Source organism: Zeus faber (genome assembly GCF_960531495.2).
Source record: "Zeus faber genome assembly, chromosome: 8".
In the NCBI taxonomy this organism is placed as follows: domain Eukaryota; kingdom Metazoa; phylum Chordata; class Actinopteri; order Zeiformes; family Zeidae; genus Zeus; species Zeus faber.
In genome coordinates this window covers 5,786-18,849 of record NC_137195.1, presented here as the reverse complement: position 1 = coordinate 18,849, position 13,064 = coordinate 5,786, and the positions used below count along the sequence as shown (strand labels likewise).

At 46.2% G+C, this 13,064-nt stretch overlaps 1 protein-coding gene across 4 annotated transcripts; it reads left to right on the top strand.

Moving 5' to 3' along the window:
- Nucleotides 1-481: 481 nt before the first annotated feature.
- On the top strand, nt 482-5,606 carry hjv (hemojuvelin BMP co-receptor). Of its 4 annotated transcripts, none has more exons than XM_080006146.1 (6): nt 482-514; nt 865-934; nt 1,093-1,293; nt 1,907-2,072; nt 2,211-2,701; nt 4,093-5,606. In XM_080006146.1, the coding sequence occupies exons 4-6, from the start codon at nt 1,988-1,990 to the stop codon at nt 4,744-4,746; spliced, it is 1,230 nt and encodes a 409-aa protein (XP_079862272.1). In that variant the 5' UTR covers nt 482-514; nt 865-934; nt 1,093-1,293; nt 1,907-1,987; the 3' UTR covers nt 4,747-5,606. The 4 variants fall into 4 exon arrangements, with proteins under 4 accessions (XP_079862272.1, XP_079862269.1, XP_079862271.1 ...); XM_080006143.1 differs by having other exon boundaries at nt 2,208-2,701; XM_080006145.1 differs by having other exon boundaries at nt 483-514; nt 1,208-1,293; nt 2,208-2,701.
- The last annotated feature ends 7,458 nt before the right edge of the window (nt 5,607-13,064 follow it).

Sequence of the window (13,064 nt, the reverse complement as noted above, 5' to 3'; positions counted from 1 at the left end):
GATGAATCCCTTGGAGTGGCACTCTTGACAAAACCTGTCCAATCTCTGTGTAGAGGGTCCATGTAGAAGAGGCCTTGGACAGCTCCCCCTCTCAGCAGATGACCCATACAGTGGCATGTTGACCCATATGAAATAGAACTAAAACTAGTCGTACTGCTTATAAAATTAAACCTATTAGTTATAAAATCCATGTACAATATATGAGATGCAGGATAATGTACAGACAGACGGTAGTTATCAACTAAATAACCTCCTTGAGAGAGACAACCTGGTTGGTGTCTGGATGGATGTTATCTCTAACTTAAAAAATATATATATAATCTTTATAATGATAGTTCTACCTCAGATTAAAAAATAGGATTTAGAGGAGGATGTACTCCAGATGATGTCACTTCCCATCGAGCAGTTCAAAATAGCCCCCCCCCCCCCCCCCCCCCCAGGGTGGGAGGGCGGGGAGCAGCAGGTGCTGGTTTATTTTGGACTCAACACTCGGAGGACGAGGACAGGGTGGGAGGTAAAATCTGATTTATAACCATTTACGAATATTTTTACTTTTCAAATACTTTTTAAAGTCTCCTTTGATCAGTTATAAATATTGTGGTATTATTTATTCATATTGGATCTCATAATTTTACGGATGTTCTTGTATTGAGCTTTCTGTTTTCGAAAATTAATTCTGAGATGATGTCAGCTGGTCACTACTTAGGGTTAGTATGGATGAGGGTTAGTTCAGGTTAGGTTAAATGAGGTTAGATTAGATTAGGTTAGTGTTAGTAAAGGTGTCTTTAAGGCCGGGGGCACAGGCTGCAGTTATTAAAAAGAATTGTCATTCAATTTTCTGTTTTCTTATTCCATGTGGACCAGACCGGCATTGAAGCCATGCTCCGGGAACCTCCAGGATAAAGGCAGATTAGATTGGATTCGATTCATTTAGGTTTGCACTATTATGAACCTAGTACCACTTCTGGTACTCGGTTCTATCAAACTTCTGTCATTGTATTTTTTTGCTGCAATGAAAGCCCTGCACTATTTCTGTATGTGTGTGTGTGTGTGTGTGTGTGTGTGTGTGTGGCAACTGGGGACTATATATAGTCACACACACACAGAGCCCCCAGTTCTACCTGTCTCTCTGCCTGTCCGTCTGTATGCCTCTCTGCCTGTCTTTCTACCTGTCTGTCTCTCGGTCTGCCTGTCTGTCTTCCTGTAGCTAGAAGCTCCGCCCACTGTTTGCACAGGAAGTGTAAACACAGAAAGATAAAAGTTCACTTTGAGTCTTTTTACAACAGACCTGAGGTAAGAAACATTATTACTGTTAATAATATTATAATTGTTATTATATATAATAGTTAAGTAACAAGTTGTATATTCTAAAAATGTTTTAATATGGGAGCAACGTTGGACTTTTATTATCTCAAAAAATGAATGAATGTTGAATATCTCAATCTGGACGATGAAATGTGCTTGTTTCTGGAATCTATCGTTTGTGGATCTTTCTGTTTCAGACCATTCAACGTTTTGAGGAAAAATATCAACTTTGAATGTGTAAAAACTGGAACTGTGCACTACAGACTGGTTGTCCTGGGCGCCTTCCAGTGTCACCGCTAGCAGATGTGCAGATTAAACAGGGATTTAAACATTATTATTATTAAACCTCCCCAGCACAACATCTTGCCTGAAAGGAGCAAAAGAAAAATTGGAGGGACATTTCAGTTGGAATTCAGGGCAGATTGCATGACGTCACGGCAACATGGCGGCACAGCAACACATTGGCATGGCAACACATCGGCACGGCAACATGGCAGCTCACACCATTAACAACCTTCCTTTGCAGGTTTTATTTAAAAAAGTAACTTACTTTTAAAGCTCCAGATGGAACTTGGCTCTGACTCTGGCTTGTTTCCATCAGGTTATGATGGACTAGCGCACCCTCTGTTGGTGGAAATCAGGAGCGAGGGTGGGTGGAGTCCAGGTGGGCGGGGTGGGGGCGATGGAGGTCGTAGCCTCTCATCATGCACAGTCACCATGGAAACACACTGTTGTGCTGGTGCTGCTGCAGCTGTGCTGTGCTGAAGGTAGTAAACCTTAACTTACCTTAGTTTATCATCTCATCTTATCTTTGTTTATCTTCTTATTTTGGAGTAGTTTATTATCTCAGCTGAGATTTTTCCACCCCAAAGCTCTTGGTTCTGATCCTCTGCTTCCTGCAGCAGGAGCTTCCTGTCTCATCTTGAGCTGCAACTCGGATTTTGTAGCAGCAACGTTGAACCTGGGCGGCGGCGACGGAGAGGTGGGGCCCAGCTACTGCAGCGCACTGCGCTCCTATGCCACATGCACGAAGCGCATGGCGCGGGCATGCCGTGGCGACTTGGCTTTCCACTCGGCGGTGCAGGGGATCGAGGACCTGCTGATCCAGCACCGCTGCCCCAGGGTGGGGCCCACTGCCAGGCCACGGCCCCTGCCACAGGCACCCCTGGCGGGTGAGGCCTGCGTCCATGAGCATGGCTTCCTGAGGCAAAACGGACATCTGCCCATGTACGCCCACTGCGGGGTGTTTGGGGATGCCCACATCAGGACCTTTAACAACGATTTCCAGACTTGCAATGTGCGAGGGGCGTGGCCTCTGATTGACAACGACTTCCTGTATGTCCAGGTGACGAGCAGGCCGGTGGGCGGAGCCACACACGCCATGGCCCTTTCCAAGGTAGGACCTGATCCAGGTTAGACACCATGTTTAAGCAGAAAAAGGCCATTCTCTTAACCAGCAATACTCAAACGGTGGGTTCTGACACCCAAGGGGTGGGGGGGCAAATGTCGTCTGGGGGTCACCAGATGATTTTCTCAACATGCAAAAAAATAAGGAAAATATGTTTCATCATTTTTGACAAAACGAAAGAAATAATTTAGAAATAATTACCTCAGTCAAATTATTCAGTAAATGTACAATGAACAACTTCAGTAAATTACATTTTTGTGTGTGAGCATCTCTGTAACCATAGCAACTCACTCTCCCACAGAAGAGGAGACTCTTCATGCTCCACTGACTCTGTGCACCATGGATGGGAATTCATGTCAATATGATAGAAATGTATTTATTTCATTTTACAAGCTTCAGTTGATTGATATGCGAGACTGTCCTGCACCAATCTGGGTCTCGGTCACCCATCCAGAGATTTTGGACGATGATAGGGTCGAAAGTTACAGCTCATGGAATTTAATGTAAGATATACCGAAAACCTTAACGACACAAATTATCATTTTTATGACATAAATAAGCACAAACACAGTGCGGGAGGCAATGATTTTATTCAAATGCATATGATTTGGTGCCAACTCCAGGAGGTTTGTACTTCACTCTGCTGCTGTAAGACCCAACAGTGTTTGACAGCCAATCGGAATGATGGGGTCGCCAGACTTTTAGACTTTTTGTTTAGGGGTAGCCATGATCTAAACTATGCCCAGCATTCACAGCATTGCATTGTGGGTATTTTCTTTTATTTTTTTTCCCTGAAATCTGCTTGGATGTAGAATTCTACCTTGTCTCATATTGACGCTTATGTAAAAAAAACTGATGAACTTCAAATAATAAAAATATAGGGTGGAAGGTAAAATAGAGGTAAAATACAACAAGCTGTGATACGTAGTACAACAAGCTGTGATACGTAGTACAACAAGCTGTGATATGTAGTACAAAGAGCTGTGATACATAGTACAATGAGCTGTGATACGTACTACAACGAGCTGTGATCCCTACTACAACAAGCTGTGATACGTAGTACGACAAGCTGTGATACGTACTACAACAAGCTGTGATACGTACTACAACAAGCTGTGATATGCACTACAAAAAGCTGTGATACATAGTACAACAAGCTGTGATCCCTACTACAACAAGCTGTGATACGTAGTACGACATGCTGTGATATGTAGTACAACAAGCTATGATACGTAGCACATAGTACACAGAGGTGTGGGTTTGGGTTATCCAAACCCTAATCAATGCTGCATCAGTAACAGGTTGGTTGAGGTACAGAAATAGCCAATCCGCTGTAACACTAGACCCCCCCCCCCCACCCCGGGCCCCCACCCCTGCAGGTCACCGTCATCTTCAAGGCGTGGCGCCAGTGCCTGGAGCAGCAGGTGTACCAGGCTGAGCTTGACCATGTCCCGGCAGCCTTCGCTGATGGCTCAGTGTCCAGTGGTGAGCGACGAGGCCTTCTGATCAGCTCACAGGATGTGGGTCGCCACGCCCGCATCCACGCCACGCACATTGGTACCGTGCTGGTGGTCCGCCAGAGCGGGCGCTCGCTAGGCCTGGCGGTGCGAGCCCCCCGGGCCATCGTGGAGGCCTTTTCTCCCATTCAGGACCTTCAGCTGTGTGTGTGGGGCTGCCCAGCATCCATGAGGGTCCTGAGCACCCCGTCCTCTGCCGGGGCCCGGGACTACTGCGCCGGCCTTCTCCCAGCCCGGGATGTGTACTACCAGGCTTGCGTTTTCGACCTGCAGGCCACGGGCCACACCAATGCCAGCCTGGCAGCGGTAGCGGCTCTGGAGGACGCCAGGGAGATGGTTCCTGAGGAGGCGGCGCTACACCTGCAGCCCCTAGCCTCAGCACAGCAAGCTGGCCTGGACCTGGTTCTGTTGGTTCTGTTGCTCCACAGACTCCTGGAGGTTCTGGAGTCCCTGTGGAACATTTCATTTAGAGGACATGGAGGCAGAGAACTGCAAGAACTGACTATTCCTCCCTAAAACACCGAGACACTAACTTCTAGAAGTGGTTGCGACCATGCATCTGTTGGTTGCCGAATTGTAATCACTTTTTAATTGAGCGATAATGATCCTATATCATCATAATCTATTTTTCAAAATTCCAATCAATATTCTCACAGAATAAATTAACCCTATCATAAAACAAATGGTCCTTTGAAGTTTATAAACATGGAGGTATACTGCGCTTATTATTTTACATCTAAAAAGTGGTTGCTAGGACAACCAGACCACACCACAAGGTTACAATGGCCCAGACCTTCTTCCATTACTCCATTGTAGCCTTATTGCTGAAATGCATGCTGGGATATCTGGTTCAGCCCAATCTGCCAAGTCAACCTCCATATTTAGGGTGCAGCGAGAGCATCTTGGTTTTATGTCACTAAATGGACAAGATGACGTCAACCTGGGAATCGAATTTGCTCATGGGCACCTGGCAGGAATGGCTCCATCCTGCCAGTTCCTCCAGGGTCCAGCAGAGGTCACTATGAATGTGGTGTCTGTGCAATTCTGATGTAACTTGTTTCACCTGTGTTGGTTTGATTGGTTGTTTACTTATACCCTATCAGACTCAGGCCCCTTCCTCGGTCTTGACGTTTGCTCATGGACCGTGCACTGGTGTTGGGTTACACTAGAAGAGTCAAAGCGTTTTCCCATTTTGGTTTGGAAACCTGCCTGATGTCACTGTGTTTGGGTCTGCAGTTCAACACCGGTTGTGACAGCGCCCCAGCAGCACATAGGATGGGACCGCAAGGGGTGAGGCAACAGAGGGCATTACCACAAACGGTGGGGCAAAAGAAGACGGGACCACAAGGAGTGGGGTCCTCCGAACGGCCATCCAGTCCCATCATGTTTATCATGAAACGGAGTAGTTTGGATTCTTTGGTGTAATTCCAAAATAAGAGCATTGCTGTGAAATTTCTAAATAAATTAACTTCCTGTTTCAACTTCCAGATCAAACTGTTTTTTTTTAATTAAATGAATTGTTGCATCTTGTGGATTAAAGGGTTTTTACCTTGAAAAATATAAAGCTTTGTTTGGTTTCTGAGCTTCACATTCAAGGTCAGGAATCCAACAGATGGATAGATTTAAGTACTTATCTATCGAATCTTATCTACTCAATCCTAAACGACTTGTGTGTTTGTTTTTCTCAACCGCAAACTTCCAAACAATGAGAAAAAGCTGATTGTGAAACTTTGGGAAACCAGTTTTAATATGGAATTACAACTTCCTGTTTGTGTGTGCTGACATAATCCTGATGTGCCAGTCACACTTCTGAAGAAAGACATGCCTTCAAGATGACGACGCACACACGCATGCGCGCACACACCCTGACTCACTGGAGGATGTACCTGGTGGAGGACCAGTATATAAACCTGCACCTTGGACTGCACGACCACCATCCTGCCCCGCACTGTTCCAACACCAACAGGACCACAAGCTCTAGTGGACCCTCAGTGGACGCCCAGTGGACCCTCAGCAGAGAAGCAGTGAGTCAAATTTTTGTCTGTCTGGGTTATCGTTAGAAAGTGCAGGCTGAGAAGGGAAGGAAGGAATGAGGGGTCAAGAGAAGGAGGGAAGGTCTGAAAGTGGGACTGTTTGACACCTTGACTCTTCCTGTTGCAGTGCATTGTGTCTACCTGTCCTTGCTGCTGCTGCTGGTGGCTGGCTCAGCTGAGGTGGAAGTTCGTCCTCTGGACGAAGATGGCAGGAGTGTCCTCCACAACCTTCAGGGGGCGCTAAAGCACTGCAGCGCGGCCTTGAGACTGCAAGTAAGTCATGGTGAAAAGTTTTATTTTTGGAGATTTGTCCCTTAACAAGTGACTCAGTAAAAAGATTTGCTTTATTTTCCGAGTCTTGGTTGGTTTGATTCGGTCGGTGTAACGTATTTATTTAATTTATTTATTCTTTTACCTGTGTTGTCAGCATGCTGGTCTTACAACAAAGAGTATTTGTATGCCATTGCATCTAGGACATTCTTTAATCATCAACAACTGCTGCAATAACTGTCCCATGGACGACCTGTGGGACGACCGGAGCACAGCTTTTTGGTTATAAAGAACCACCACCAACTTCCGTCTTTGCAGAACTATTTGACCTTGTTTGGGTCTATAAACAACCGATCACTACTCCACGAGGGGGAGAATCACCACAGGTGAGACAATTAAACATAGAACCAAACAACATTTACACAAAAACATAAACATCGGTCAACATGTATTGAAAAACAATTAAGTCTAGTAAACCTGGAACAGCAACTGGTTACGTGGCCTCTTCCTGTCATAGTTATGGCAGTAAATTAGGGCGGAAAGGAGAGGAATGCAACTGTGTGTGTGTGTGTGTGTGTGTGTGTGTGTGTCCACCAGTGAGTGTACATGACTTATACCATTTGGTTCTGGTGTAGAAGGCTGAAGCTCCCCGAGCTCCGCAGCAACGTAGACACCCTATGGCTGCAGGAAACCCCGAGCACCCTGACCTGTGGCCACAGAAGACCCCCAGGCGCCCAGTGAAGCCAGAGGGCCGTGGAGCAGCCCCCACGCCCAGCCTTGAGGAGCATAACCCAGTCCCAGGGAGCACGAGGAGACCCTGCACCCCAGGGGCGCACACATACAACCCACCCCCAAGTGCAGGCGAGCCGGCAGGACCCCATGCCCACCCACACCCTGCGTAAGGGCGAGGCCCACCCCACTGCAGCCAATCCATGTAGCAGAGTATGCTCAGCGCGGGGCACCTGGAAATGTTAGCCCCCCCGCCCATGCCAGCAGGCCGCCAGATATACGGGCCCTGGACCATCCGGGGCGCCCACCACAGAGAAGGAGAAACCCCACCACGCAGCAGGAGAAAAAGGCAGACAGCCGCCTCCCCAAACCCCAACCCACATGCGCCCACTTCGACCCGCAAGCGACCCACCACCCCGGAAAACCCTAGTGCTCAATGTGTGCTGTTCGCTATTGCAGTTAAAATAGCGCGGTTGGGTGTGGGAGTCCTTCAGGCAAGTCAAACCCAAATCACTCGCACCCCTCCTGCCCCGCAGACCCTGGTCTGATGGAGTGTTGTTCGGAGTAGGATTGGTGTGCGAGTGTATGTGTTCAAAGATAATATTAGTGGGATTACAATTTCAGGACGGATGAGAAGCACGCTTGGACAGGAGCGTGACAGGCAAGATTGCAGCTGCCCGCCGCATCCCCACCCACATAACTTGCACCCAACCCATCCAGCAAGCCCTAGGCCTATTGTGTGGTGTATGTGCTGAGTATGATTTCTGGCACTGGGAGAGAGAGGCGAATTTCGTCGGTTGGTGTAATTTCTTCTGAATGAGTCAGAACAGTCGGCTCTGGATTACGATGCTTCCTCTCAGGCTGATATGTGACTCAGGGATCTAATTCACAGTCAGATCAGGAGTTTTTGCCTCCTCTCGAGGTACAGGCGTGACTTGGGGCTCCCAGCTCTTTTGGTTAGAGAGTCAAGTTCTGTGAGAAGCTGCAGGTTAAGAGTCGAGAACCAAGACTCCTTTGCTGGAGAGACTCATGACTCCCGAGTGATTTAAAAGATTTGTTCACTGTAAACAAATTGTTTTCAAGTCTTACATCACAAAAAGGGGTTTGGCTTTTAAGAACCCATCAGTTTGTGTAAATACAGTACATCACACACACATAAAAAAAACCATATATATATATATGTATGTTTTTATGTGTGTGGCCCACCGCATACTTTAGGGTCACATTTAGAAATTTGACATTTGTTGTTTTTTTAAACAATGATCATCGTTTAAAGAAAGTGGCACTTTTCAGATTGCTCACATGATTACCCACTCAGCTCTATTCAGCAACCTATCCCAGAATGCAAATGGCTGGGAAGACCAACAACACCTCCTTGCAGGTCCAACAAACCTTAGGGCAGGGGGGAGGTTATTTGTCAAGTGTCCAACTAAAACCTTTCCCGCTGAATGGGGCAATCTTTTCATTTCTCTTGTGTAGAGAAGCTTGAACAATGACATTCTGGATGTTTGTTTAAAAAAAGAAAGTTTTATTCTGGTGTACGCATTGATTCATTATTTTATATACTGTGTTTATACATATACACTACATTTAGCAGACGCTTTATCCAAAGCAACTTATAATTATTCCAACACCGGATGCAGCCATCAGGAGCAATCAGGGGTTAAGTGTCTTGCCCAGGACACTACAGCATGCTAGCAGGAGGAGCCTGGGATCGAACCAGCAACGTTAAGATTACTAGACGACCAGCTCTACCTCCTGAGATACCATCCCACATCAGTTTCGCCTCTCCCCGCATTTGCAGGTAAACTTGTAAATCTTGTCTATTAATACTCGGTCAGAATCTGGGTCACCAAACTCAAGGGACTTCATCACATCAGTCTCCTCCATTGGTTCTTAAATATTCAGTTTCATGATCACATACAAATCTGCTGTTTGAAATGTTATCCAAGTCCGGGATAACGCCAACATCAGATTCAGAATCGCTGAGATCCTCCATGTGAGAGAGCTGTCTCATGTCACCATCTTCACAGAATATTTAGTCCAGTATGAGGTGCTTACACTCACTTGGAATGATTGCACTGGTCAAATTAAGTTCCCCACTGTGATTGACAGTTTCTGCCGCCCTCTTCTCTAAATCCATAACAGCACAGAGATAGTTTTCACTGATACGTGAAACATCCTGCTTCTGGCATTTAATTTTATCCATGTTGAAGGAAGTGATGTCAGCTCTTCTTCTTCAGCTTCTCTAAGCTGACACCAGCTCAACTTTTGGCACCAGAGAAGACTTAAAACACCCAAAACAATTTAGAAGGAGGATGTTTTGTTTGGAGAAGTTTCCTAACCCTAACCCTGATGTCGTCATAAATAGAATAGGCTAGATACAATTTATAATGACTTGACATCACACAGAATATTAAAGGATGATCTTGATCTGCATGTTTGCATCACTGGGAACCGTAAGATTCCAGTTTGTGTTTTATGAGTATGAAAAGTAGGTAGCTCAGAAATGCACTGGGTCAGCATGTGGTGGGACACACACATACAGTACATACTGTGTGTGTGTGTGTGTGTGTGTGTGTGTGTGTATGTGTATGTGTATATATATATAATGTGTGTGTGTGTGTGTGTATATACTGTATGTGTGTATGTATATACACTACTCACAAAAAGTTAGGGATTTTCGTCTTTCAGGTGAAATTTCAGGAGGAACCTAAAATGCATTTTAGGTTCACCTTTACAGGTGAACTGAATTTGACCTTCTCTAAACTTTGGAATGCACATGTCCAACTGTTCAATGTTTCAGTACTTTTTGCACAACTTGCTGTTCTCTAACAAGGAGCTGAATGGCAAAATTCACAACAGGTGTTTGATCCATGAATCGACCAATACATTTCCTGGTTCAATTAGAATTGGTATTTAAACAGTCCTCTTCATCATGCTGTTCACATTTTGACATCATGAGACCAAGACGACACCTAACAACTGATCAACAGTACCTCGCCATTGCGAGGCTTCGAACAGGATGTTCCAGGGGGAAGTGGCCACTGAGATTCGAGTGTCACAGAGTGTCATCAGCAGGTTGCAGCAGAGATACAGAGAGACTGGAAGAGTCACAGAAAGGCATAGAAGTGGATGTCCTTTGGCCACATCCCACACTGATGCGCTTCATTGTGAACAGTGCCCTGCGGAACCGCATAATGATGCCACTCAACTCCAGGTACATTTAAGGGAGGTGAGAGGCACCCTAGTGTCACGTCAGACCATTCGAAAGCGTTTACATCAGCGTAGTCTGCGTGCTAGATGACCTGCAAGGGTACCTGACCACACCACCAGGCACAGGCATCATCGTCTTGCATGGGCCAGGGAGCATTTACGCTGGACGAGGGACCAGTGGGCCTCAGTGCTGTTCTCTGATGAAAGTCGATTCACGTTGAGCATAAATGATGGCCGCCAACGATGTTGGAGACGTCAAGGAGAGCGCTATGCATCAGTCACTGTTGTCTCCAGACGAACCTTTGGTGGTGGTAGTGTTACAGTGTGGGCAGGTGTGTCTAGTCAATACAGATCTGCCCTACCCTTCGTGAATGGTACAGTGACAAGCCCATACTACCTGAATGACATCATTCATCCAGTCATTGTGCGCCTGCATGAACAACACGGGGATGGTAGCTCAGGAGGTAGAGCTGGTGGTCTAGTGATCTAAAGGTTGCTGGTTGGATCCCAGGCTCCTCCTGCTAGCATGCTGTAGTGTCCTTGAGCAAGACACTTAACCCCTAATTGCTCCTGATGGCTGCGTCCGTCGGTGTTTGAACAATTGTAAGTCGCTTTGGATAAAAGCGTCTGATCAATGACTACATGTAAATGTAACACAGGCCTCATTTCATCTTCATGGACGACAATGCTCCAGCTTATTGAGGTCGCATCATTAGGGAACGGCTGCTGGAAACTGGGGTACCTCAAATGGAGTGGCCTGCACTTTCTCCAGACCTGAATCCCATAGAAAACCTATGGGATCAGCTGAGTGACCGTGTAGAAGCTTGTAACTCTGTACCCCAGAACCTCAATGACCCTGAGGGCCGCCCTTCAAGAAGAGTGGGGTGCCAGGCCTCAGCAGACAAAAAGTCGACTTGTGAACAGCATGAGACGTCGTTGTCAAGCTGTAATTGATGCTCAAGGGCACACGACAAGTTATTGAGACATTGACATTTTTTGTTGTGGTATACCCACCACTGTTGTTGGCTTTTATTTCAATAAATTGTTTGAGATGTGGGAATCATGCATTGCATGCTTCTACTTGAATGCCCTACTTTCATGATATGTCACTATAGCGTGAACTTTTTACATTTTCCATAAATTTCACCTGAAGTGTGTGTGTGTGTGTGTGTGTGTGTGTGTGTGTGTGTGTGTGTGTGTGTGTGTGTGTGTGTGTGTGTGTGTGTGTGTGTGTGTGTGTGTGTGTGTGTGTGTGTGTGTGTGTGTGTGTGTGTGTGTGTGTGTGTGTGTGTGTGTGTGTGTGCGTGCGCGCGTACCTTCCTGTTTTGGGGATCAGTCGAATCAGTGGAGTCCCTCTGCTGATCCCCAGCAGCTGAGTGGCCCCGGGATGGGAGACTGCACTGCCTGTCTGCAGTGGCGGCTTGGCCACGCCCACACCTCTTTTATTTATATATATATATCTCATACACACCAGGGTCCTCTCATGATCTGGAGCAGGGGTGTCCAAAATATGGCCTGTGGGCCAACTGTGGCCCATGGTCCATTTTTAATTGGCCCGCAGCAAACTCTGAAAATATAATGGAATATGGCCCACAAATGAAACGTGCGCTTGACTGTATTGTACTTCTTAGTTTTAACACTAGGTGGAGCTACTGTCTTGAACAAGGCAGCTTCTCCACAAAACAAGCGTTAGCGTGTCCAGAAACACAGTTGTGCAGCGAATCGAAGACTAGTCTGCTCACTTAAAACATCAAGTGTCAGATAAAGCTTGTGCTTTTGATTTTTACTTGATTGCATGTGATGATAGCACAGATGCCTCAGTCACTGCACAGCTGTTCATTTTTTTGCAGGGAGTTGACAACTTACGGATCTTAGGAGTCTAAAGGGCACAGCAACGGGTAGGGACATTTTTGAAGGTGTGTCTGATGCAATTGACAAGATGGGACTTAAATGGGACAAGCTGTGTAGAGTTACAACAGATGGGGCGCCATTAATTACAGGTGAGTGCAAGGGAATGCCCTCTATGGTGTACGCCAAGGTGCAAGAGAGTGGAGGTGAGACTGTTAAAATGCACTGTATCATCCACCAAGAAGCCTTCTGTGCCAAGACAGTGCAGCTTGGCGATGTGATGAACACTGTTGTGAAAAATGTCAACATACTGTAATTCGAGCACGAGGGCTCTAGCACAGAAAATGTCAAGCTTTCCTATCTGATATTGATGCTGAATACAGCGACCTACTCTACCATTCTGATGTGTGCTGGCTAAGTTGCAGCTCTGTGCTGCAGCGGTTTTACTCCCTGAAATCAGAAATCGTCCAGTTTTTAAAAGAGAAGGACCGACCTCTTCATGACCCTCTATGGTGGCCGACCTGGCTTTTTTAGTTGATCTTACTGATCATCTTAATACACTGAACCAGAGCCTACAAAGTAAAGACCAGCTTGTACCACAACCTTATGTGCTCATGAAAGTATTCTGTGTGAAGCTCCATCTCTTTGAGACACAACTATGCAACTTCAATGTTACATACTACCCCACGCTGTCTGAAATCAAATTTGCTTTTCCAAATGCCAAGCTTTCTGCTAAAA

What these genes read in the sequence shown, in the direction of transcription:
- hjv (XM_080006143.1), top strand. Translation starts at nt 1,988, where the DNA reads ATGGAGGTCGTAGCCTCTCATCATGCACAGTCACCATGGAAACACACT. An exon ending in GCAGCTGTGCTGTGCTGAAG is followed by an intron (nt 2,073 to 2,207) that starts GTAGTAAACCTT and finishes TGCTTCCTGCAG; the next exon opens with CAGGAGCTTCCTGTCTCATC. An exon ending in ACGCCATGGCCCTTTCCAAG is followed by an intron (nt 2,702 to 4,092) that starts GTAGGACCTGAT and finishes CCACCCCTGCAG; the next exon opens with GTCACCGTCATCTTCAAGGC.